The sequence below is a fragment of the Leptosomus discolor genome, chromosome 1 (assembly GCF_034619465.1).
Source record: "Leptosomus discolor isolate bLepDis1 chromosome 1, bLepDis1.hap2, whole genome shotgun sequence".
In the NCBI taxonomy this organism is placed as follows: Eukaryota; Metazoa; Chordata; class Aves; order Leptosomiformes; family Leptosomidae; genus Leptosomus; species Leptosomus discolor.
Window position 1 is genome coordinate 168,733,836 of NC_141391.1, and position 22,988 is coordinate 168,756,823.

The 22,988-nt window shown below is 42.4% G+C and overlaps 1 protein-coding gene across 2 annotated transcripts in view; it reads right to left on the reverse strand.

Moving 5' to 3' along the window:
* The window catches only part of PLXNC1 (plexin C1), a 70,792-nt gene extending 48,270 nt beyond the window's left edge, over positions 1–22,522 (reverse strand). Inside the window, exons 1-6 of one of the 2 annotated variants that reach the window (XM_086470979.1) lie at positions 21,563–22,522; positions 10,393–10,515; positions 8,893–9,027; positions 6,756–6,856; positions 1,348–1,462; positions 200–344 (exon numbers count right to left, since the gene is read on the reverse strand). In XM_086470979.1, the coding sequence (XP_086327105.1) occupies positions 200–344; positions 1,348–1,462; positions 6,756–6,856; positions 8,893–9,027; positions 10,393–10,515; positions 21,563–22,522 (1,579 nt within the window). Of the gene's footprint in view, positions 1–199; positions 345–1,347; positions 1,463–6,755; positions 6,857–8,892; positions 9,028–10,392; positions 10,540–21,562 lie in introns of both variants that reach the window. The other variant, XM_086470972.1, reaches the window with a different exon arrangement.
* Positions 22,523–22,988: the final 466 nt, after the last annotated feature.

The window sequence follows — 22,988 nt, forward strand, 5'->3', positions numbered from 1 at the left end:
TATTAACAAATCTTTAATTATCAAGAATAGTGTGACTATACTCAAATCACCTTGACAAAACAAGAATATTTTTTTTCAATGACAGTTAATAAAAAGCATTACCTACTCTCACACTCATTAGGCCTGTATTTCTGCTCAGTTCTCCTTGGCAATAAAGGACAGTGAATAAGCATTCAATACATGTAATAGTAAAACATACCATTATCAGTTAGCACCAGAGTAGTTAGATTGCAGAAACAGGATGAGTTTTTCAGCACTACATTTTCATAAAATATTTCAACAGATGTTACAATTTTTATCACACAGGAAGTAAGGATTTTGCTTATGCTTGCAGCCACAGCAACCTACAAAAACAATAACAAGAATACAACAAATTTCTTGTAATACTTGTTAAGTTGTCACCTTGTCTTTACAGAAAACTACAAACTATGAAATGTACAAAACGAAATTTTTTGTGGTGGAAGCAGACAATTCACTAACCAGCCTCCCAAAGGAGAGGGCCTCTCCCAACTGAAGCAGCAATACAGAAGCAGTCCCGAAAGGAACAGCATTGCTTAATTCCAGAAAGTAAATGGATCTGTAAGGTACGTTAGAGGAGCAATCTGGAATAATTGTGGATTTTAAAAAAAGAATTTTGCTATAACAATGTTATATGCTGTTATAGTCCCTTAAAAATATTGGAGCAAGAATGTACAAATACTCATAGAGAGACAACGTTTGCATCCATAACCAAAGTGCACTTAATTATGAAACAGAATTTGTCTTGTAATGAATTATCCTTTGTTTCTGCCTGAGAGCGCTTTACAAATACGATCACATTAGTGCATTCAATCAGGAAACCAGAAACAATAGCATGCAGATTGAGTGGCCAGTCACAATACTTGATAATCAAATACTCAAGGCTGTGTGTGCAGTGAACAGATACCAAGTAAATACTAATATCAAACACTTAAAGACGCATTTGTGTTAACATACGTGTCCCAGTAAATGTTTTGTAACTTGTTACAAAGCTCAGAACTTATACAATGCACTTGATCTATAGTCACTGGAAATATTAAAATAGCTGATGAAGTGATGTAACAGAAATGTTGCCTTTCTCAGCATAGTGAATTTTTGACTCAACAGCACGAAGTATAGCTTCAGGATACATTTTATAGGAGAGAAAGAGAACATGTATCTGATTGACACATTCAACTTACTGGCATTTCCAATACATTTGCCAATTGTTGACGTAGGAGGGACTAATACATGGAACATGGTGACAATAGAAGGGAAGATGCAATAAGCGACAAAATGACACATTTTAAGTCACAATAAACAAACATGCATAAAACTGGGTGTACATACCTGATTTTTGGCAGGGAAACTTAGTAGGATTTTCAGATCTTTATCAGCTGCATGTGAAATGTTATACCAACCCTTTATGCTGTTGGAACGTGTACAATTTTCTTTTAACGTGCACCTAAAAGCATACATAAAATTATACAAGCCTCCTCATTGTGGCTTTGACTTCAGACGCTGTACTTCAACTTATTTGATGTTATTGATTTTGTACAGGAACAGTATTGATTTTTTACAGGAATATAGTTATAATTGCAAAAAGCTTCAGGAAAACAATCAGTAAAATCTTCTGCTTATCAAAATAAATTACAATGCATTGATATATGCTCTAGGGTCCTGATTAAGTCAATGAGACTCAAGCAAATATTATATGCTTGGCCAGTAACAGTGGACTTGGTAGCCTGGGATGCAATTCATCACCCCCAACTTGATTGCCCCATTTTACAGCTCTAGATCTGACCCCCCAGTTCCCTCTGCACTCAATTCGGAGAAATATGCTCTTTCAGGGTGCAATTCACCTAACCTATTTTAGACATTCAAACAAAAATGAAATTAATCACACTATAAAAGCTGCTTGTTTGCTCCAGAAGAGTATAAGTGGAGATGGTGGTGAAGCTCAGATGTAGAGCTATGCTACGAATGTGTATAGTTGGTGAGATGCATCCCCCTTCCTAATCTCCTCTGTCGTCCACTGATGTGAATGGTAATATTTCCCTTTTATATCAGTGCACTTGGTTAAAAACACTGGGTTTGAAAAGATGGTTAAAAACACTGGGTTTGAAAAGATAGTTCAAAATAGATTTTTCTGTCTTCAAGAATAAAATCAATTTCAGAAGCAGGATGGCACAAAGTAAATAAAAATGTTACAGATGCCAAACTGTAGGCAAAGAAACTATACAATGGAAAACTAAGGAAGAATGAGGAAACACTGGGATATACAAGTACTACAAAGTTTACACATATTAAAAACATGATAAGAAAAAGAGAACATAGGCATAGAAACTAGATGTACAATCACTGAGTTTGAAAGCTGAATCCTTAAAATACTGTCTGCTGTGAACAGTTAACAAACAATCCAGAGATTAACTCCAAGTAATTTCATATAGCTAGCAATTAAAGGTTGGACGAGATGATCCTTGAGATCCCTTCCAACCTGGTATTCTGTGATTCAGTTAAAGACAAGTAAGTGCTAATAACTGCATATATCTTAACATTTAATACCAAGATTGAATATTTATAAATAAATGTAACATTTAATATTGTATTAATACTACTACTTTTCTGCCAAATGTAGAAGCATGTATAGCTTCAATCACATGATCAGTGGCACAAGCCTTAACGTACTATTCCTTCACTAAAAACTAGAAATGAGTACATGCTTGCAAAGCATGGGCCTTTTTCATGAGGAGCTCAACGTATAAGCATATTTCACAAACAATGTGTTTTCTCTCCAGAAGGAATAGCACAAGAATGACTTTCAAGAAAAATATCCACCGCTTTCCAAAATGCCCGAAATAACCGCACAAACCATAGAAACCATAAAGCCATCTTCTCTGTAGATCAAGACGTTGGCAACTGGAATGCACTCAAGCACTGGGTCACTTCCTTTGTGGTCTAACTCAGGAAACCGAGTTCCTGCTGCACAAGAACCTAGTGGGGCTTTGCATCTGAACACATTCAGACCATAACTACACTGTAAGAAACTGGGACTACGCCTGACATATTTCAGACTGTCTGAACTAGGAAAAATTTCAGTCTCTTTTATATCTCTCTTCACATTACTGAGATCACGAAGGTCCGTTGCCACCACAGTTTTAGAACCACAGAGGATGGGATCTGTCATCAACAGATGTGCATAAACCAGACACTTGGATACGTACAGGTAGGTAATTCTCACTGGCAATGAAGTGTGAGAGAGATACATCCTGTAGTTTCTGACAGGCTGAGGACCATAATGTTGAAGATGCAAGGCACACACTTTCAGTACTTGACACCGAGTGAGTCTATGCATTTCAGTGACACTAATATTAAAATATTTTTTAAAAAACCCTGTTTATAAAGCTGAATATTTAAAACTATCCTAGGACAAAGTTATTTGCCACCTTAGACTGCCTGAAGAACACAAGCAGTGAACTTATTTCCTTCATCTACAATGAAGAATCTAAGAGTTTAATAGGAAAAAAAGTAATGTCACTCAGGGCCCAGGGTCATATTTGTCTTCATAGCAGGAAAAATGTGCCTTTTGTTGCTCTAATAGCTGACCTTTAACACTCAAACAATGTGCTAAGGAGAATGGTCATTTCGTAGGCGGCAGTCACAAAGGGGGCAGTAGAGCATCTGATGCCCCTTGGCATAAATTCTCACAATTGCCCTGCACAGGCCAAGAGTGACATGAATTCCACTCAACTAAAGATTATTTTGTTATATCCCTATTTTTAGTCAATAGACACTGTTTGGAATTAATATAGCAGATAAATATTATTTGTGAACCACTTGAAAATTAACATACAGACTTAGACAACTACTAAGTCTGGCTTTCTTGGAGAGATGGACTGGACTGGACTGTGTACCAGTGTGAAGGTATAAGGTATGAAACCCTAGAATCAGATTTCAGACATGCATAGATATGTGTACAAAGGAAAGCAGAGTCAAGGGGTTTTTTGGTAATCTTTCACAGCAAACTACTTCTTTGTACCACTAAAGTTTGCTCTTCACAACTGCAGTTGAGCTCCTCTTATTTCATTATGATAACATGATACCTACGCATAGCAGCTCATTCTCATTTACTTAAGTCTCTGCTTCACTAATCTTGTATTAATTACAGATTCTACTGAGTTTGCCCTCTCTGTCTTGCTAAATTCTTGCTAATACTGATTTCCTCATGGAATGAGAACATGGTTTCACAGAAAGTTTTGGCTTCACTTTCCAAGGTACCAGCCCCTGAATGAAGTGCACAGATGTCACATACACCGACCAAACTAAACAGTGGGTCTGGTCATGTCAGATAAGTAAGACACATTGTGTTATTTCCATATGGAAAATACATGTAAACCATCAATGCTTTGTATTGGAATAATTTCAGCACATTTCAGGTAAATCTGATTCATCTATAGAAAACCTGTAAAACAAATATCACACAATGCTATGACTAATTGTTTTGAATGATTGTAAGTGAATAGGAGAATTTATTTATTTGTCCTTATGAAAGAAAGATTAGAAATAGGAACAGTAGAAACATTTTGTTTCATTTTGTTTTCACTTGCAATAAGATGTTCAGATTTCTTCATCAGAACACTGGATGTGAGTTCACACTGTCTTTAAAATTAAGCACTTCTGGTAAGTCTTATTTAAAAAATGGGAGTGCATATTTAATATAAAATTTATTTCTCAGTAACAGTATAAGACATATCATCCATCTCAAAATTGTTATGGAATACATTGCTTCAGTGGACATGTATTGATTTTGATTAAAATACTGGCTAAAAATGTCTTTCTCTTTTTCTAAAGCTTCACTCAGAGCTCCCTCTTCACAAAACCAAATATTTAATTATGGTAAGTGCTTAACAGTAAAAAATTATTGTGGGTGTTGAATGGGATTCATGTTATAGTAATTCATTTTTTCTCCAAAAGAGTAAATTATTGCTGTTTCAACCAGGCGGAAACTTTCGGTGATTCCCCTCATAAAAAGGGACTTTTGGTGACTCCCCTCATAAATAGGGGATTTACTAACTAGTAACTGTTATTCACAAATCCTTTATAAGGTAACTAAAAGCCTGAAAAGCTTAGCATTGTAACATAGTTTCTAACAAGGTAGCAAAAGAGAGATTGAAGAAAACACATTACAGGATAAATACTTACTCTCTTCTAATAACTAACTACCTTTGCAAACACAAGTAGCAGGTCTTCAGCAAAATCACGTTAACATTGAAACAAACCAAAAGGGGAAGTATTAACCTCCTAAAAGAAGGCTACTAGTGGAATTCCTCCAAAATCGATCTTTTAACCACTTTCGTTTTATGCTTTAATCACTGATAAACTGGCCTAAAAGAAGGTTTACATTGTTGACATCTGCTGATGATACAAAGTTGGGAATGTTACCATGCAGAGGAAGATCAGAATAACACACAAGAAAACTTGGATAACCTTGAAATGGGATGACATTTCAAACAATAAAGTACAAGAACATGTACCTAGAGCAATAAAAATCTCACAACTCACATGTTTTATAGACTGGAAACTCATCAGTTGGAAAGAAAACAAAGAAAGAGAAGGACCTGGGGGCATTATTTGATCACGGATGATTGTGGCCCATCAATGTGATGCTGTCATGAAAAAGACATTTGTGATCCCAGGATGCACTAAGTTAGGTGCTTCCTGGACAGACTGATTAAACACCACTGAGCAAGGCACCACTGAAATCTCTTCTGTGACAACCCTGGTCATCCTTATTTTAAAAGGATGCATAAACTTCACAGAAGGGCTACTGGAGTGAAGTTAAGAAAGGAGTGTCTTATGTGAGAGTACCTCAGCGAAGTTTGCTGTTTCAGCACACCAAAATGAAAGTGAAAAAAGAGTCTGCTTTCACAAAAACATTGAGGAGACAAGTGTGAGGGAGGGGGGAAAACCTGTTTAAGCCAAGGTGATGTGAGCACCCAAACGAATGAGTATAACCTGCCCGTGAACACACAAGTGATGAAAATGAGCAGACAGATTTTAACCAGCAGGAAAACGACACTCTCAGATAGCCACACAACCATGGCAGGGAGGCAAAAAGCCCATCTAAATTTAGGGTGGTCCTTGATTAGTTTATGAGTAGGTTTGCATGATGTGGTTACTTGCAATCGCCAAGACTAGGCTTGATGACCCAGGAATTTCTTCAGTCCAGGCCAAAGACGTACAATAGCTTTCAAACCTGCTTCAAAGAAAGCAGCAAAACTAATGACTCAAGTGTGGGGATAAAGTGTTTAGAGAAAAATTCTCCTCTGGCCTAAACCAAAGGCAGTGGTTCCAAAGTAAGGAACTACGAATACTGAAGACAACAGAGCACTCTTTCACTGTTCTTATATGCAAGATGCTCCCAGCTATTAAGATGCTTCAAGCATGAGTATACAATTTTATCTCTCAATCAACCTTGACAGCAAAAACATCTGTTCCAAAACCAAAACAATTTTTTCTTCTTAGCCCATCATGTATTTTATGGGAAGATCTCAAAAATCTGAGGGTTAACATGGTCTTTAAAAGGTACAGAACTCCCTTTCACATGACAATAAAGTGTCTCACAGTTATGGCTAAGACTGGTTCCATAAAAATTCAGTAGATAAAACCTTGATGCTGAATAGACCCAAGCCAGTCAAAATGTACACAGACTGATAATGCATTGGTTTTATATGAAAGTCTAAAATACAAAAAAGTACCTTCGATTCAAAGAACACCACCCACAGTAGGGATCCTTTGCAGATAAGCATTCTTGCTCAGAAACATATCTACCGCAGTTTGCAACTGGTATTCTTCTCACCTAAAACCAAAGAATGCAATAACACACTGAATTAGAATAGCCTCCATCAACAGGGAAATCGAGGGTTACTATTAAAACTCTGACAGCAACCAAGCACAATCCCTTTGGGGAAGTTTCCTTACGGACTCCCCTCTGCCAGAAGACCTTTGGATAGAAATATGCAGCCTATTTTACACACGCTGTATTTTGCCATCAGATGATGAAACGCCTCTGACAATGACAATTTGGTTCTACTACTCAAAGGCCAGCATGGACAGATTAATGCAAGAAAGACTGATTAGCATATTAAATTATAGGTAACAATAGAAAGGAGGTATATATTACAAATAACGCTCTGCTTAGCAGAACACCGTTTTCCTCTCATCAGAACTGAGAATTTTAAATGATTGATGAAGGTGCATCCAAAAATGCATGCGCAAAACAAAATGCATCTGTGTTTGCATCACCAGGTCAGGTTACTGCATGTGCACACTAGAACAACCGCATGCAACTACTCAGCATGCATGAAAATGCCATTTCAATAAGTAAATGTAGATAATTGTGGCTATATTGTATGTAGCTATACTTGTACATTCAGCTTGAATATCCTAGCCAGCCATTTTCAGAAAAGGAAAGGAAAAAGAAAAAGAGAAAGCTGATTACAAATACTGAATACAAATACAAATATTGTTATTATAACAATGTTAATTAATACTTAGTAAGAAAAATACTCCTAATCCAAACCACTTTTTTATAAATTTGCAAGAATTAGAAGTTCCTACATTTTGTGAACAGAAACAAGGACACATGGCTTTCTGCAAAACTATATTTACTGTTTTTTCCAGCCATATCTTGTAAAATTCAGTTAGATAAACTGAAATTAACATTCAGATAGAAGGTGCGTGAGATAATCAGTTCAGAAACCAGCCAACATCATAGACTACTAGCAAGTTAAAAAAGGCAGTGTAGAAGCCTTATCTAAGCTCCAACAGATGATCAAAGACAGGCACTTATTCCTAAAAGCTGTTGTTCCTCTGTAACAACTGGCTCTTTTAACAAAGCTAAAGAAAATTCAAGTTTTTACATACACTTTTGACTGAAATTTTGATTCCTTCTGCATTTGTGATAGATGGTTTATATCAGTTAGGAGTTCTCCTACCAACTTACCCACTCTCTCAGATGGGAGCCTAAATGTTTACTGCTGGAAAAGTGATTTTACTGTAAGTGAAGTTAATCAAGTGCTAGGTGAAATCCTGTCCAGCCAAGATGGACAGCCAGCCCTTATGTTTTCTCTGTCATCTTCCCCACTGCTGGCTAGACAAAGGAATTCGCTGAGCTGATGCTCAGCAGCCCAGCTGCAGGATGTTCTGCAACAACTGCACCTGCTCCTGGGAGCCGCTCTCTGCTTGACATGCAGCTCTGACATGTTGGCACACATGCAGTAGCTCCCAGTGACTGCTGAACTCTTTGGCCACACTATGCATATGCATTAATCACTCCTGATTGCGTTTTTGGTTTGGTTTTGGTTTTTTAAAGTCTATGCCTAACTGAAGATTACGAGAATTTTATCATTGATTTCAGCAGAACTAAGACTTCAAACCCATCTCTCAAATTAAGAGATTTCTCCACATTAGAAATGCCACTATTGACTAGCAAACCCTGGCCTACCAATACCTGGATTGCTAATTCAGAGGAACTCCATCTCTGATGAGTCTGTAAGTTTTGTTTGCTACCTCCAAACTTGATTCCACATGATGCCCCCAGGAAAAAGAGAAACAAAGACTCTCGACAGAATGACATAAAGCATGGGATTAAGGGTGTTGCTGGATCATAGCAACAGTGGGCAGCACCATGACAATGGAACCTCTTCTTAGCTCTGCAGAAATGCAGCCCAAACTTAGACAACATAACCAGATATTAGACATAAAACTGGTAAATGCAGTTTGGATACTTGGGGTCTAACTCTGAGCCAAACTGATGCTTCACTTACAAAGTGGCAGAAATCCTTAAAGCAGCAGTTCACTTGAATTTATTATTTTATTTAATATTGTGCTTACCTTATTGGTAGAGGACAGATAGATGTAGTTATTATCTACTGGATCAAGTCGAAGTTTGGGGAAAACAGAAGTTTCTTCCTTAATTTCATATAAAACCTCTGGGCAATTAGATTCCATATCCTCATTAAGAACAGCCTAAAACACATGAAATTAAATTATTCACGAGTCCTTTCATTGATCACTCAGCACTTTAAACAAAAGCCTAATTTCAACTACATCAGAGCTTCTGAGATCATTTACTATGCCCTGATTCAATTCACCTACTGCACTGGCCCTCACACTGCAGAACGATGGAGGAAAAGACCACCAGAACAGATTTTCAACAAAATCCATGCCAGACACATTTTGCACTGAATCTGGCACTGGTTCAGTGTATGAAACAGCCCTCCCACCAAGTATGTTCCAGAAACCAAACGTGGAAGAGACGCCCATATCCCAAAGTCATAATGTGTTAAGTACTTCTATGAATGGAGAAAAAAGCATTAGCCTTCAGAAAACAAATTAACTTCCAGACACCCATAACGTAAAAAGGAACCCATCCAAGTTACTGACAACTGTCTTCAGGACAGAAGTTTCTTTATGGCTGCTGGGAGTACACATCTGAGGTGGTATTTCTTTTTCTTACTTTGCCCAACTCTAGTTTTCCACCACCCTTCGCACAGAATTCAAGAGAACCAGAGACCACAGAAACTTTGTTTTGCAAGTTAATAAGCACACCAACATTGACATAAGGTTTTCCATAAACATGACTAAACAAGGGAGATATGTTCATCGTCTCCACCGAGCTAAGGAGACACAGAAGACTTCGATTTCATTTTTCATTACCGAAAGCACAGTGAAATCAAATGGGCAAAAGTTTGCAAGGTCTCTACTATATTCCTCTCCAACTGCCCTGCTTAATAAAAACAAAAAACGAGAGTCATCCTTCGCAGTGTAGACAGGAAATGCACATTCTTGCAAAACCCAGAAAAAACCCAAAGCATAAAAGACATTTGACTGTATGGTTGAAAAGTTTGATAATGAGGTAAGACTTTCACTTCCAGGGGATTGATTTAAGCTAGCATAGGTCAACTATTCAGAAGGTAAAGCAAAACGAGTCTTGACTTTTCTCTTTAACGGACAGCTATTCACATCACACAGATAGGCTAACAAACAAATAAATATGCTTCCAAAATCTAACAATATTTAATATTTCTACTGGAAAACCAAAGCAAGGAAGGAAACAAAAGACAGAGTAACTGAGAACTCCACAGCCCACAGATTGATACTGGGGGCATTATCAGTTTAATGAAATGTTTCCATGAATTTTAAGCAGGGTACATAATTGCTTTTGAAAGCCCAAGTAACAATACAGCAGTTACTTCACAAACAAACAAAAAAGAAACGGAGACTCAGGGCATGATATCTGTTTATAATACACTGCCTAAACCAGGAAAAACCTACCCACTTGAACAGAGCAGCAACTGATGGAGAAGGGAAGAACTGCCACACTCAGCTTACCTTCAGTAACTGTCCATCATCTGTTCCCAAAAAAAGAACTATCTGATTCAAAACAACTGTGCCATAAACAGCCACTAATCCAGAGTGAACCAAGGTAGGTAATTTCTTGATTGATCGTGCCTCCTGAAAATCAGATACAAGAGAAAACTGTTACAAAATCATTCACCTATACCGCAAAACATTAAGAAAAAGAAAAAGAAGAATCCCTGGAAAGATTCTCAAAGAACTCAACTTTAGACAATACTTTGGGTAACATTTTAATGCTGACACAATTTCAGAGCAACACATCACTGGAAATGGTACATGAAATGTGAAGCTACTTCTTTTTTATACATGGCAAATGGTCACATCTGTGACAAAGACTACACCTACTGTAGCTAAATCACTGACGTCAGTGGGACACAGACTTGGCCTAACAGCAGCAAGTTACTTTGCAACAAAATTTCTCTTTTTTGGGACATAATGCCCTAGGCTTATTCTGAATTGCCAGTCCTTCATGAAGCCATGCCTTGCCATCACTTGACTGCACCTGCTACGAAGGCTATAGATACACTTAGCAACCACTTTTAAAGGCATGCAAATATTCTGGAGAAAAAAGGCACTTCAAACACACAGACACGTGGGGGGTGGGGGGTGTATGTGGGTGTGGGTGTGTGTCTGTCTGTCTCAAAAAATGTGGAGCTTCATCCTCCCCTTTGTGTTTCCTGCTTTACACTAAAGGAAGTTGAGACTTGTGTACTTCATAAATACAAAAATGAGATAAAGTAGTATAAAGTTCATGTCAGGGAAAACACGTGCATGTGTGAACTTTAAAATCAACATGTCACCTACAATTCTCCATCCAAGCTGAAAGAGGTTAAGTGACAAACACGTGTAAGCAGCTCATGGAAGAAAACATCATGCAGGAAAACCCTGTATCTTGTGGAAGGCAAAACCAAACCAAGCCAAACAAGCCCCACTGCAGATGATCAAGTGCTGAAAGGAAGCCCTGACGTGTGAGAATAAGCTCATTTACCAGGTGAGAGATGGTCTCTGCGCCGAACTCCCTACAAGCCTAGATACCTCCCTAGCAAGCAGTAACTCAGTTTTGCAGTCCTGTAAAAGTCAATCTCTGTGGCAGATACTGCCAAAGGTGTGATCACACCTGCTTTCCAAACGGGTCCAACCCCAGCCAAGCTCTACCTCCCCTTCCCCTACATTATTGTAATGCTTTCCAGTGAGCTTAGTTAAGGAAAAGATGTGCCTAGAAAATGATCTGTAAATCCATCTACCTTCCTACCTACCTGAATTTTCATTTAAGTCATTCTCCTCATCAGATGAACATGTAGCTGCAGAGACACTAGTGCTGGTACGAAGAAGCACCAGGCAAGGGGACGCGGGGCGAAGAGCTCAGGTAAGACCACATCCTTGGGAACAAGCCCAAGGTCAGCTTAGAAAGCCCGGCATCTCAGCCTCTAGGACAGATTCCTAAAGCTATGGGAACCCTCTGAGTGCAAGAATGTATTTCGCTTTAATGCACAAGTCAAAGTTCGAGAATGGACCATTAAAACTGACATTTTGTGGGAAGGTGAAGGCATTTCTCAAAGTTATGAAGCAAATCCATATAACACAGTAACAGCTGAATTCAACTCTTACATTCTAGGACGCTGGCTTAATCCCAAAAAGTCTTTCCTCATAGAAACAGTTTTTTTCTGAACTGCAATCCTAAGTAAATTAAAATCTTTTTCAGTCATCTGAATTATTTTAATTAGCTCGCAAGAGCAGCCACTTGGAGTAAAAGGAGACTTGATTAACTTTCATATTTAAAGATTTTTTTTTTCTTGCAGCAGGAAGAAGACACAGGAATTGTCTGTACTGGTACAGAACTTCAGCAAAACCCACTCAGGCATGAGACTCCAGTACCATGGGGGTCTGTTTTGGATATGGAGGGAGAAAGTGATAGCGAGCATTTCCAGGTGGAAAAAGTTAACTCACTTTTTTATTAGATCAGAGGGTAACAAAACTCCAGCACGGGTGCACACAATGAGCCTTCACTCAGGCTAAGGACTAAGGAGGTGAAGCTCCCAGGCTTTGATTTCCACCTGAATTAGGATTTTTTTTTTTCTGCAGTGCACCATATAGTAGCATAAGGAAAACAAACCACCTCACAGATTCTGTACAAGATCACTGAAGAGGGAAGGACTCACCCAGTCTCTGAAAAGCTTTGCTGCCAGATTTTATTTTGACCCACATACTAGTAAAATAACTAGTGTCATATCAGTGCATCCTCCTCATCTGACTGAAGAACCAATACTGACAAGTGTGGAAGCCTCCTCCCCTCACTCCGCTTGCTAGAGGGAGGGTCAATGCGACATTGAGCTAATACAGATAAGAAGAGGGGGAATTTAGATGGTGGGCAGTCACAACAAAAAATGCCTTCTCTCTTTTGCAACCCATTTCTCCAGCTTGCCCGTTCCCTCCAGGGTGCAGCTGCTGCATTCACCCTTCTGTCACCCCTTTTCCATGTGCATTTATTTCTTTAACAAGCCCTTTTACCTCTTCCAGTGTGACTAATGGGGTTACAGCACTGCAGGGCCTTCCCAAGGTTTTCCTCTCACAGCTAAATCCATCTTTAAAATGCATTTACAGTCTAAACTTCCTTTATACTTGAAGTGTCACTCACTCCCATGATCATCCATCTGTCTATCATGTAACATTTTCAGGCTCATACAAAAACAAGAAAAGCAAAAGAAAAGACAATACTGCTCTGGAAGACCTTTCTTTTTTAAATTCTTCAGTTCCACCCTTCATTCTATTCTATAGTCCCCCATAATCTTCATGTGCACAGGTAAGCCTAGAGATCTCCTGAATTAACTTACATTTTCCTTTGAAGTTCACACCCCCTCCCATGCTGTTCAGTTATTGGCATGAAAGGTATTTGTACTAATTTTCAATTTTGCATGTCATTTTCAGATTCATCTCCATATGATTCCAGCTGCAGCAACCATATTCACACCACTACTTTCTGTCTTGATTTCCTCCTGATTATTTTACATTGCATGTCTCAGAGGGAAAGGCAGCATTTTTAGCTCACTCAGCACTCAACATATTGCAGCTGGCCAAAAAGTAAAAATAAAGGGTTTGAGCATCACAGTGAATGAACAGATGCAGCTATTCAAAAGGACACAAGACTTGCGAGCAGCGTATAGCAATAGTCAACACTCGAACAATCCATAGATGTTTTCTTAGAGGGAAAAAAAACTTCTGGAATCTCCTTTTTCTTTCTTAACTTTACCACCCTTCAACCTCCTGCATCAATCGTTATTATATCAGAGGGTAACAGACTTAAATATTGGTGCATGCAGCGAGCCTTTACTAGGGTTAAGGAACGAGGAGATGAACTGTTCCAAAACTTTATTTCCATGAGGTTTTTTAATTTCTGCAATGCATAGCAATGCCAGGAGGACAAACCAGTCCAGGCAAGCAGACTGCAAAAAAACAGGAAATGAGAAGGTCATCACAGAGACCTTGCAAAGGCAAGATCCTGAGCCTCATGACGCGAGGCAGGAGGGACAGTCAGAGTTTATGTTTGGGCAAGAGGTTGATGGAGATTCCTGAGATGGGGGAGGCTAGAAATTTGTGACTTCTTGCAGCAGCAGAAACATTCCTTGTCTGCCCTCAGATCTGAGTCTACAGAATTGATAAAATGTCCTAATAACCAATGAGGGAGAACAAGCTCCATTAAGGAAGGCTTTGAAACCAACTGAGCTTGAACAGAGTATTAGCAGAAAGCAAGAGGAAGTGGTGGTTGATTGTGGTTGGAGACTCCCTCCCGTGAAGGATGAAGGCACAGAACTGATAAACCATCATGCTATTACAACAGGTTTCCTTTTTTTTTTTTTAGGGGCCCCAATCCGTTACGTTGCAGAGAGACTGCCCATGATTCTCCATTCCTTGAACCACTACCCATTGTCACACATCCATGTGGACACCAAAGATACTGCCCAGTGCAGATCAGGACTACAGAGCTCTGGGGAACAAAGTGAAGGAGATGTGACCCCATGTTTTGTCAACCCTAGGGGGTCAGTGAAGTGATCAGCATCAGCTCTTCTGGATTTGCGACTCACAAAGAAGAACTGACTGGAGATGTGATAATCAATGGCAGCCTTCCCTGTAGTAACTATGAAATAACTGAGTCCAGGATCCTGAGGGTGGTGAGGAAAGAAAAGCAGAGTACAGAGTCGGAGACCAGGCTTCAGCTTGTTCACAGAACTGGTTAGTGGAGTCGCCTGAGAGGCAGCTGTGAAGGGAAATTGAGCTCAGGAAAGCTAGTAGGTCTTTCAGGACAACCTCCTCCAAGCACAAAACTCAAGAAAACAGGCAGACGTATCAGGACACAGCCCCTAGCTAAGCAGGGAAGTCATGACTGAACGACAATGCAGAAAAAAAAAACATAGAGGAGGCAGAAACAGGAACATGCCTGGACATGTAGGGATGGTGTTCGCAAAGTCCAAGCTCACTTGGTGTTGAAACTGGCAAGGGACGTTACGGGCAACAAGAAGAGCTTCTACCACCACATGAGCAATAAAAGAATAAACAATGAAAATGTGTGTCAGCTGCTGAATAGGTCAGGTGATTTACTGACAGTGGATACAGATAAGGCTCTGACTTCACCAGCAAGTTCTTGTAGTCCTTTGTACCTACAGAGCTTCCAGTACTGGAAGAGGATTAAGTCAGGGATCTCTTAAGAAATCTCATTTTATAGAAGTCCCAGGGGAACCAGATGGGATCTGTAGGAAGATGCTGAGAGACTGTCTGATGACACTGTGAGGCCATTCTCTGTATTTCAAAAGCTGTGGAGATCGGGGGAAGTCTCCAAGAAGTGAATAAAAGCAAATACTGCACCCATCTTCAAAAAAAGACAAGAAGGATGACCTGGGGAACTACACATTGGTCACTCTCACTTTTTCCCCAGGAAAATCATGGAGCAAATCCTCTTGGAAGCCATTTCTAGGCACAACAAGAAGAAAGTGACTGGGAAAAGCCACCATGGATTCATTAAGGATAAATCACACCTGACCAACCTGATTGCCTTCCGTGATGAAGTGACTCAGTTTGTGGAGGAGAGGAGAACAGTGGATGTCATTGACTTTAGCAAGGCTCTTGACACCATTTCCCACAGCATCTTTGTATCCAAGTTGAGACGTTACAAATTAGAGAGGGAGCCTACTGGATGGGTGGAAAAACTGGACGGATCATCAGGTGCAAAGGGTATTGATTAATGGTTTTTACTCTATCCGGACACTGGTTACAAGTGGAGCTTCTCAGGGACATGTCCTGCTCAATATCTTTATCAATGACCTGGAGGAAGACAATGAAAGCTTTTGGGTTGAGCTTGTGGATGACATCAAAATGAGGTGTCATGCTGGAGTGCAGGGCTGCCATTCAGAGGGACCTAGATAGGCTGCAGGAATGGGCCAACAGGAATCCCAAAGAATTCAGCAAGGACAAACGCTAAGTCCTGCACCTGGGATGGGCTAACCCCCTGTGATGGCACAGACTGGGGAGCAGCTCTGCTGAAAAGGACACAAGGGTCCTGGAGGGCAGTAAGCTAAACAGTGTATCCAGGGAGCAGTGAAGGTTATTAATGACATCCTGGGCTGTATTGACAGGACCACAGCCAGATAGAGAGAGGGAAGTGGTTACTATCCTTTACCTGGCACATGTTCAGTTGTGTCTAGGATACTGCACTCGGTTCTGGGATCCTCAGTACAGCAGTGATTTTGACAAATTCTGATTTATCAGAACTCACGCTGGTGAGTTCAGCGGTGGGCGACTGTGATGGTCAGTGCCTGGAGCACCTGCCCTACAAGGAAAGGCTGAGGGAATTGGGATGACTCAGCCTACAGAAGAGACAATTTCAGAGGAACCAGAGAAACAGAGCCAGGCTCTTGACCGAGATGTATGCAGGACAACAAGAGATAATGACACCAACTGAAACAGCTGAGGTTTCTATTGGACAGGAGATTAAAAACCATAGGAGATTAAAAACCATCACTATGAGGACAATTAAGCAGAACAGGTTGTCCAGAAAAGTTGTGCAGTTTCCATCCCTGGAAGTTTCAGGATCTGACAGGACAAAGCCTACAGCAACCTCGTCTATTCTCAGAGCTGACCCTGCTGTGAGCAGGGAGCTGGACTAGAGACCTCCTCTGAGGTTCCTTCCAACCTGAATGATTCTGTGATCCCAAGGAAGTGAATATTCTGTTCAAGAGCCCCCAGGCTCTCAAAAGTTTCTGCTAAGAACACCTGGTAAAGCCAGATGACTAAAAGCAACTCTTCTTACTGACAATGTGAGAGTTTACAAGTCTCCTATGGTTTACTTCCCACACCAAACAGGGATGAACTGGAAACTCATTGTAACCGGACAGAAATATTCACTGTAGAAACCTTAACTCTAGAAATCTGTCAAGCATCAGATGAAATACTAGCAGTCTGGTAATACACACGAGATGACTCTACTACTAGAAAATTAATTGCAGGATCAATTTTGATACCAAATGATATTTAGAAGTCTGTAATTCTTTCCTTAAATAAAAGACCATGAATCATTTTGGAATTAGTTACCACACAAATTCAAATGTCATTCCTCCAAATGAATGGCTGTGATTAAACTGATGTGGCTCTGTTGACTTCAAAATCTCATTTCAGTAGAGCTTACACCAGCTAAGATTTGTCCTAGGATTCCAAACTATGCTCAATAAATTAAGGGGCATATACCAACCCACATATTTATCACCCACTGAAAAATGCAAAAATTGAAAGAACAGGCTGTTATATATCTTTACTTGCATTAAACAGCAGATGAAAATCCAACCAAGATAGCTTAGCATTCAGTAGTTATCACATCTACTTAGCCTGTGCACATAAAATAAACACCTTAATATAAACCACAGCAACTTCTCTCTGTCTTACCAGTGTACGCCTAACACTTTTTTGGATTTTCTCCCTGAAAAATTGTAGGATCCTCTTCTTCTCATGCAACCTTTTTTAATGGCAAACCTAATTTCCAGATTTGTCATTGTGATTAAGTAACATCCTACAAGTCTCTCCTGTTGATGTTCTCTAATTTGAGCAGTTCTCCAACTCATCTGCTTGGCTGTGATCCACAAGATCCTGGGATCTCTGGGAGAGATTGGAGATTCTAGTAGCTCCCGTTTAGCCACAGAAAAACAGAAGGAAAGGCCTTCTTAGAGCTCACTAGCTACTGGAGCAAATTTGTGACAAATTCCAGCATTTCTCCTATGTATTGGCTAAGGAGCTTCGATTTCATAGTTGTGATCCACTAAAAATGTTTGTTAGTGCTCAGTCACGTTTCTGAAAAGAAAAGGAGAATGAGATTTGGCAAATTCACAGTTATTAACTAAGGAAATCATGAAGAAGATATGTTTACATACATGCAGGTTATGCTAGCGAGTCCATTAACGCATACATCTCAACTGTGCGTATAAGCAGATATAACCAAAACTAAGAGACGTGTGGATCAGAAGAGAACAAGCTGAATATAAAACTGCAAAATGTTTTCAGAGTTATTTCATCTAAGACACCATTTGCCTCTTGCTAGTTAGGGATCATGTTGCTGGGAATCCAATATTTTATATATGTCCAGAATAAACACATCCAACCGGGACAAAATGCTTTGCGCACAACACTGCACAAAACGAAAAGAGAATTAGCTAGTTCTCATAACCCCCAATTCCACAGAATTTGTAGCAGTCACACACTTTTTGATAAAGTTGGTAAGCAAGGATCTTAAAAAATACTAATTTTCAACGACAGACCCAAACACAGCATTAAAACTTAATGCAAAGGTCAACTTTGGCCCAAGTAGCAATGCGAGCTAAAGAGATTACGCACCTACAGTAAGTTCCTACAGGACGTGGAGCACTTTGGTTCCAATCCAGCAAAGTACTCAAGTTCATGCTTAACTTTAAATGCATGGGCATGAAGATGATGGAACTACTTATATGCCTAATGTTAAATATGTCCTTAAGTGCTTTACTGGGTTAGGGCCAGAAAGCTCAGCACCTTACAGGAATGAGCTTAGAGTAGAACATGCATCAGTAGCATAGCAGGGAATTCAGGACCACAAATACCTCGGGCTAAGTCCTTCTTGCAGCGTACTATTGAGAAGCATAGTGCCAACACAGTGCAAAATGAGCAGCTGTGTGAGTGCAGACAGGTAAGAGGATGTCTTGCCTAAAGGTAATCAGAATAATCACAGAAATCTGAAGAATGACAAGATCAGAAGGAAAACAAACTGCCACTACTTCCTAACACACACCCTAACTGGAAATGGTACTCCTGCAGTGAAAAAAAATTGGTATTTTCAATTCCTACATAAACCGACAGTCTGTGTCCATGATCCGTGTACCTCATCACATCACACCCGAGCTCCAGAATTCAAGTGTACCCAGCAAAGAAGACTAAGACCCGCAGCACCTCACAACACGTGGCATCTGCAAGGCAAAAATCAGGCTGACATTCAGCATGGTCCACTCACCACAAACACTGTACAGGTCTTGCACTCCAAGCAATCATAACACTGCAACACATTCATTTGCTCAGTACCAGCACTGCCTTTAAAAGACTGGACTTCAAAGGACACGTTAAGCACTTAAGTGCTGCTTGCTGCCATTCCTACATATCGTACTGCAACGTGCTTGTGACAGCTCCGTGCTACGAGGCACTCCTTTCTGGACAGAGCACTGCTCGCTATTGCACATACTTCTCCTACAAGCTGCGCACTCATGGACGTGCTGCATTCCGTCTTCCTGCCAGTTCTGAAGCTGGTGAGCTTCTGAGTCCAAGAAGAGCATGTTCCACATTTGCAGGGACTCCCATGATTTGGTGACAGACAGTAGAAGGATCTGGTCTAAAACAACCCAGAAGCAGCAGCATATGGGCTTGTCATCTCCAAACTTACTCTGCAATAGCCTAGCCTAACCTTCTGTAGTATAAAAAACGTATTAAAGCTGAACTACATGCATTTATTTCTATGTTTATATACCAGAAGCACATATAATCAGCTTAAAAAGGGAGCCTAATTAGCTATGTAATGTTATAGGTCATATTACTACACAACACCCAGATGTCCTGCTATCTCACAAAACATTAAAATACCACTTTCCCGTCAGTGGTAAACCGTATTTATTGTGCAAAAATACCATGATCAATAACATCACCATGGTTAGGGACATAAACAAACAATCCTTCTAATCATTTTTAAAGCCGGAATTCTTCAGCATTGTATCCAAATACAATCTAAATTTCCAGGAGAGACAAGCCTTTTGGGACATGAAAGTAACTTTAGAGACACAAGAGTCTGATCTGAATCAGACCAATTCCTACACAAGTAGATCATTGACTTTTTTATATTCGGGCACTGGGAGGCAATGGGGACAGAGGATTGAGAGGAACATCAGTCAGACAGAAATACCTGCCTCAGCTTACCTGCATTATGTTACCCTATGAAATCCATGAGACTCTTTTGGAATTTCTAGCATGGGGCTTTGGAAAGTGTTTATAAAGGATCTGCTGCTCAGAGAGGTTTCTTCTTTTTTTTTTTTTTTTTTTTTTTTTTTTTTTGCAGGCTCAGAAAACAGAAACTCCACAAGTAATTAGGAACAAAGAATACAAATTGAAAATCCAACTAACAAATAGGTATTTTGGGATGCGGATGAGACTTCAAATTCATTCAGCAAGTTTGCCTTGTGAGAGCAGAGAAATCACGCAGTAAGATATAAACTGGCACTAGAAATCAAAGGATTTGCTCCAGCTCTGTTGCAAGAGTTTCACCAATTACTTCAGCACAGTTGTTTCACCCACATACGGGGTTCTCATTCATAACTACGTCCTCTAACACTGGCAATAGTCTCACAACTCAGTAGGGAGATGAGCAGACTGAATCACACGTGTTCTCTGGTAGTTTGTATTTGGAAGAATCTGCGTACTGTGCTCTGCTATGGGCTAGATTTGGGAAGTCAAGGAGCGACTGCAAATCTACTGCACTTCTTTCAAGGAGTTTCCAGCAAACTCCCATCGTAACAGAGCAAGGATTCAGAGGTTAAGCTGCAAAGTCCCTGGATGGGAGAGAAACTGCAAAAGGCCAGGGCTTGCTTTATGATGGCTTGCTTGACCCCCTATGGTTCCCCCAATACTTTTCAGTGTCGTTCCTTTTGCCACAGTTCTGAAAAGACCTCTGAGCGTGACTTAAAAGCATGGAGGGGCATTGCAAAAGCACCTTCTTCACCTGAAGTACATTTTAAGCTTCTTGAATTTAATTCTTAGTTCATTTCTTTACTAGCTACTGAGGCCACAGCAAAGCCAGTAGCCTTGCCCATCCTGCCCTCCATGTGCCCAGCTCACCCTCAAAAGGAGGAAGGAGCTCAAGAGAGAGTGTTAACAGAAGTAGGTGACCAGGGGATCTCCATGGGATACCACTGCCTGTGGAAATGCAACCACTGCAGCAACAAAGACGTATCGCCTATTGCTGTCTGATGCACATATGGGTTTGGGGGGGTGGCTCTGAGCCCTCTCAAGCAAAGCCAATCCTGGGAGGTTTGGGAAACACCTACAACCGAACAAGCAACCATAAATAACCAGCGAGCAATGGGGATAACAACGCACACGGCCCAGTGCACAGGAGTCCATTTGATGGGCTTTTTTCCATTTCTTATGTAGCTGCAGTGACATGAGATGTGAATGCACAGAATAAGGTACGAGATGCTTTATCTAGACTGCAGGAAAATACACTGAGGTACGACTAATCCTTGCCAGAAAAAGGCGCACTGAGCGAGGAGCCCAAGGCTCAGGCCTGACCCAGGATGCCCTCAGGCGTTCCCTCAGACACGTCCTTCCCAAGTTGTAGGTGGGAAGGACATTCCAGGAATTGGTAAGGGATCAGCTTTTTAGAAACAGAAAGTGCTGCAGAAATCATTAGGGCTGATGGAGTCAGGGCTGATGTGCAAAGCCTGGCGCGGCTCTGAAGTTCCCCACGAACTTCGTACGCCTTCAGGTCAGGGACACCCCACAAGTCATGCACAGCGACACGAGCCACAACAACAGTCAGGACGAAACGTCAACAATGGCGTGCAGGACGAAAGCTTAGCAAAACGACGCCCAAACTTACACAGCTCTTCCCGTTCATGATGAAGTGCGTGGACCCACAGGCTTGCTCCTTGATCTCCTCCATTTCAAAGATGCAGATGGCACTGGCATTCCAGGCCTTGGTGCTGTGGCTGTTGTTGTGGTTGAAAACACCCACCCACCAGCCCCGCTCGCCCTGGCGGACGAGGCTGGAGGAAACAATGATGCTCCTGCACCCGCAGTCCAAATACACATGCCCTTGCAAAGCAAGGCCACTTTCTGAGGGGCGCAGCTGGTGCAGGACAGCCATGCTCGGTGGCTCCGTGGTGTCGTTGCCCAACCTGGCCTTCAACGTGTAGTAGGGAAAGAAGAGGTGATCCCCCCACTGGAGCGCATCAACAAAGTGCAAAGGCTCATCCTTGCGCTTGATGATGCCCAGCTCCTCCTTGGACTCCAGGTTGTCCATGCTGCGCACCGTGATGACGGTCGCCTCGTCCGACTGGGAGGGCTCACAGTCCAGACGGTTCCAGTAGGGCCTGCCCGAGTAGGTGGCCGCCACGGCCAGGTACCAGGCGCCGGCCAGCTGGAAGACGACGCCGGCGGTGGAGCCATTGGGCAGGCAGCTGACCACCTCGCTGCGGTTGAAGCGCTGCCGGTAGGCCGGCTGCTCCCACACCTCGCAGGTGCCGTCCTTCTGGGTCCAGCCAGCCAGCAGGACGCCCGCCCCTCCGGCCTCCTTGTAGGGCAGCAGCAGGTTGCTGCGCACGCCGGGGGGCTCCCCGCAGCCCTGCCCCGCCGCCGCCGGCACTACGCGGCGGCGGGGCCGCAGCTCGGGCCGCAGCTCGTAGAGGCAGCTGCCGCCCGCCACCAGCACGCCGCGGCCGCTCACCTCGATGTTGTCGATGGGGGCCCCCGGCAGCTCGAAGCTCTTGGGGCCGCCGGCGCCCGCCAGCGCCGCCAGCAGGGGCAGCGCCCAGCTGAGGGCGGGCGGCGGCGCCGCCATGGGCGCGGGCTCGGCTCGGCGCCGCGGGGCGCCTCAGGCGGCGGCGGGCGGCGGGCGCTGCTGCGCCATGCTGCGCGGAGGGGCCGGGCGCGCTGCCGCTGCCGCTGCCGCCGCTTCTCCCTCCGCCGCGGCCGGGCTGCGCGCGGGCGGGGAGTTCCTCTTTCGGGGCGGGGAGGGGGGGGTGCCTGTACGGCAGAGGTGGGCCGGGCTCCTCCGGGAGGGCTGCCGAGCCACCTCGCCGCCGTGCGCCGCCGCTCCCCCCTCCGCCTCCCGGCCCCGCCGGCCCGCCTCGCCGCGGACGGGGGGCGGCGGCGGCGCGGGAGCCCACCTCGGCCGCCGGGCTGGGGGCGGGGGGGAGGGCTGGGGCTGGGGGCGGCCGCTTCGCCGCGGCATGGTGGGACTCGCAGGGGGGCGAGACCCGCCTCGCCCCAGGCGGGCCACCGCGCCTGGCCGCTAGCCGAAGCAG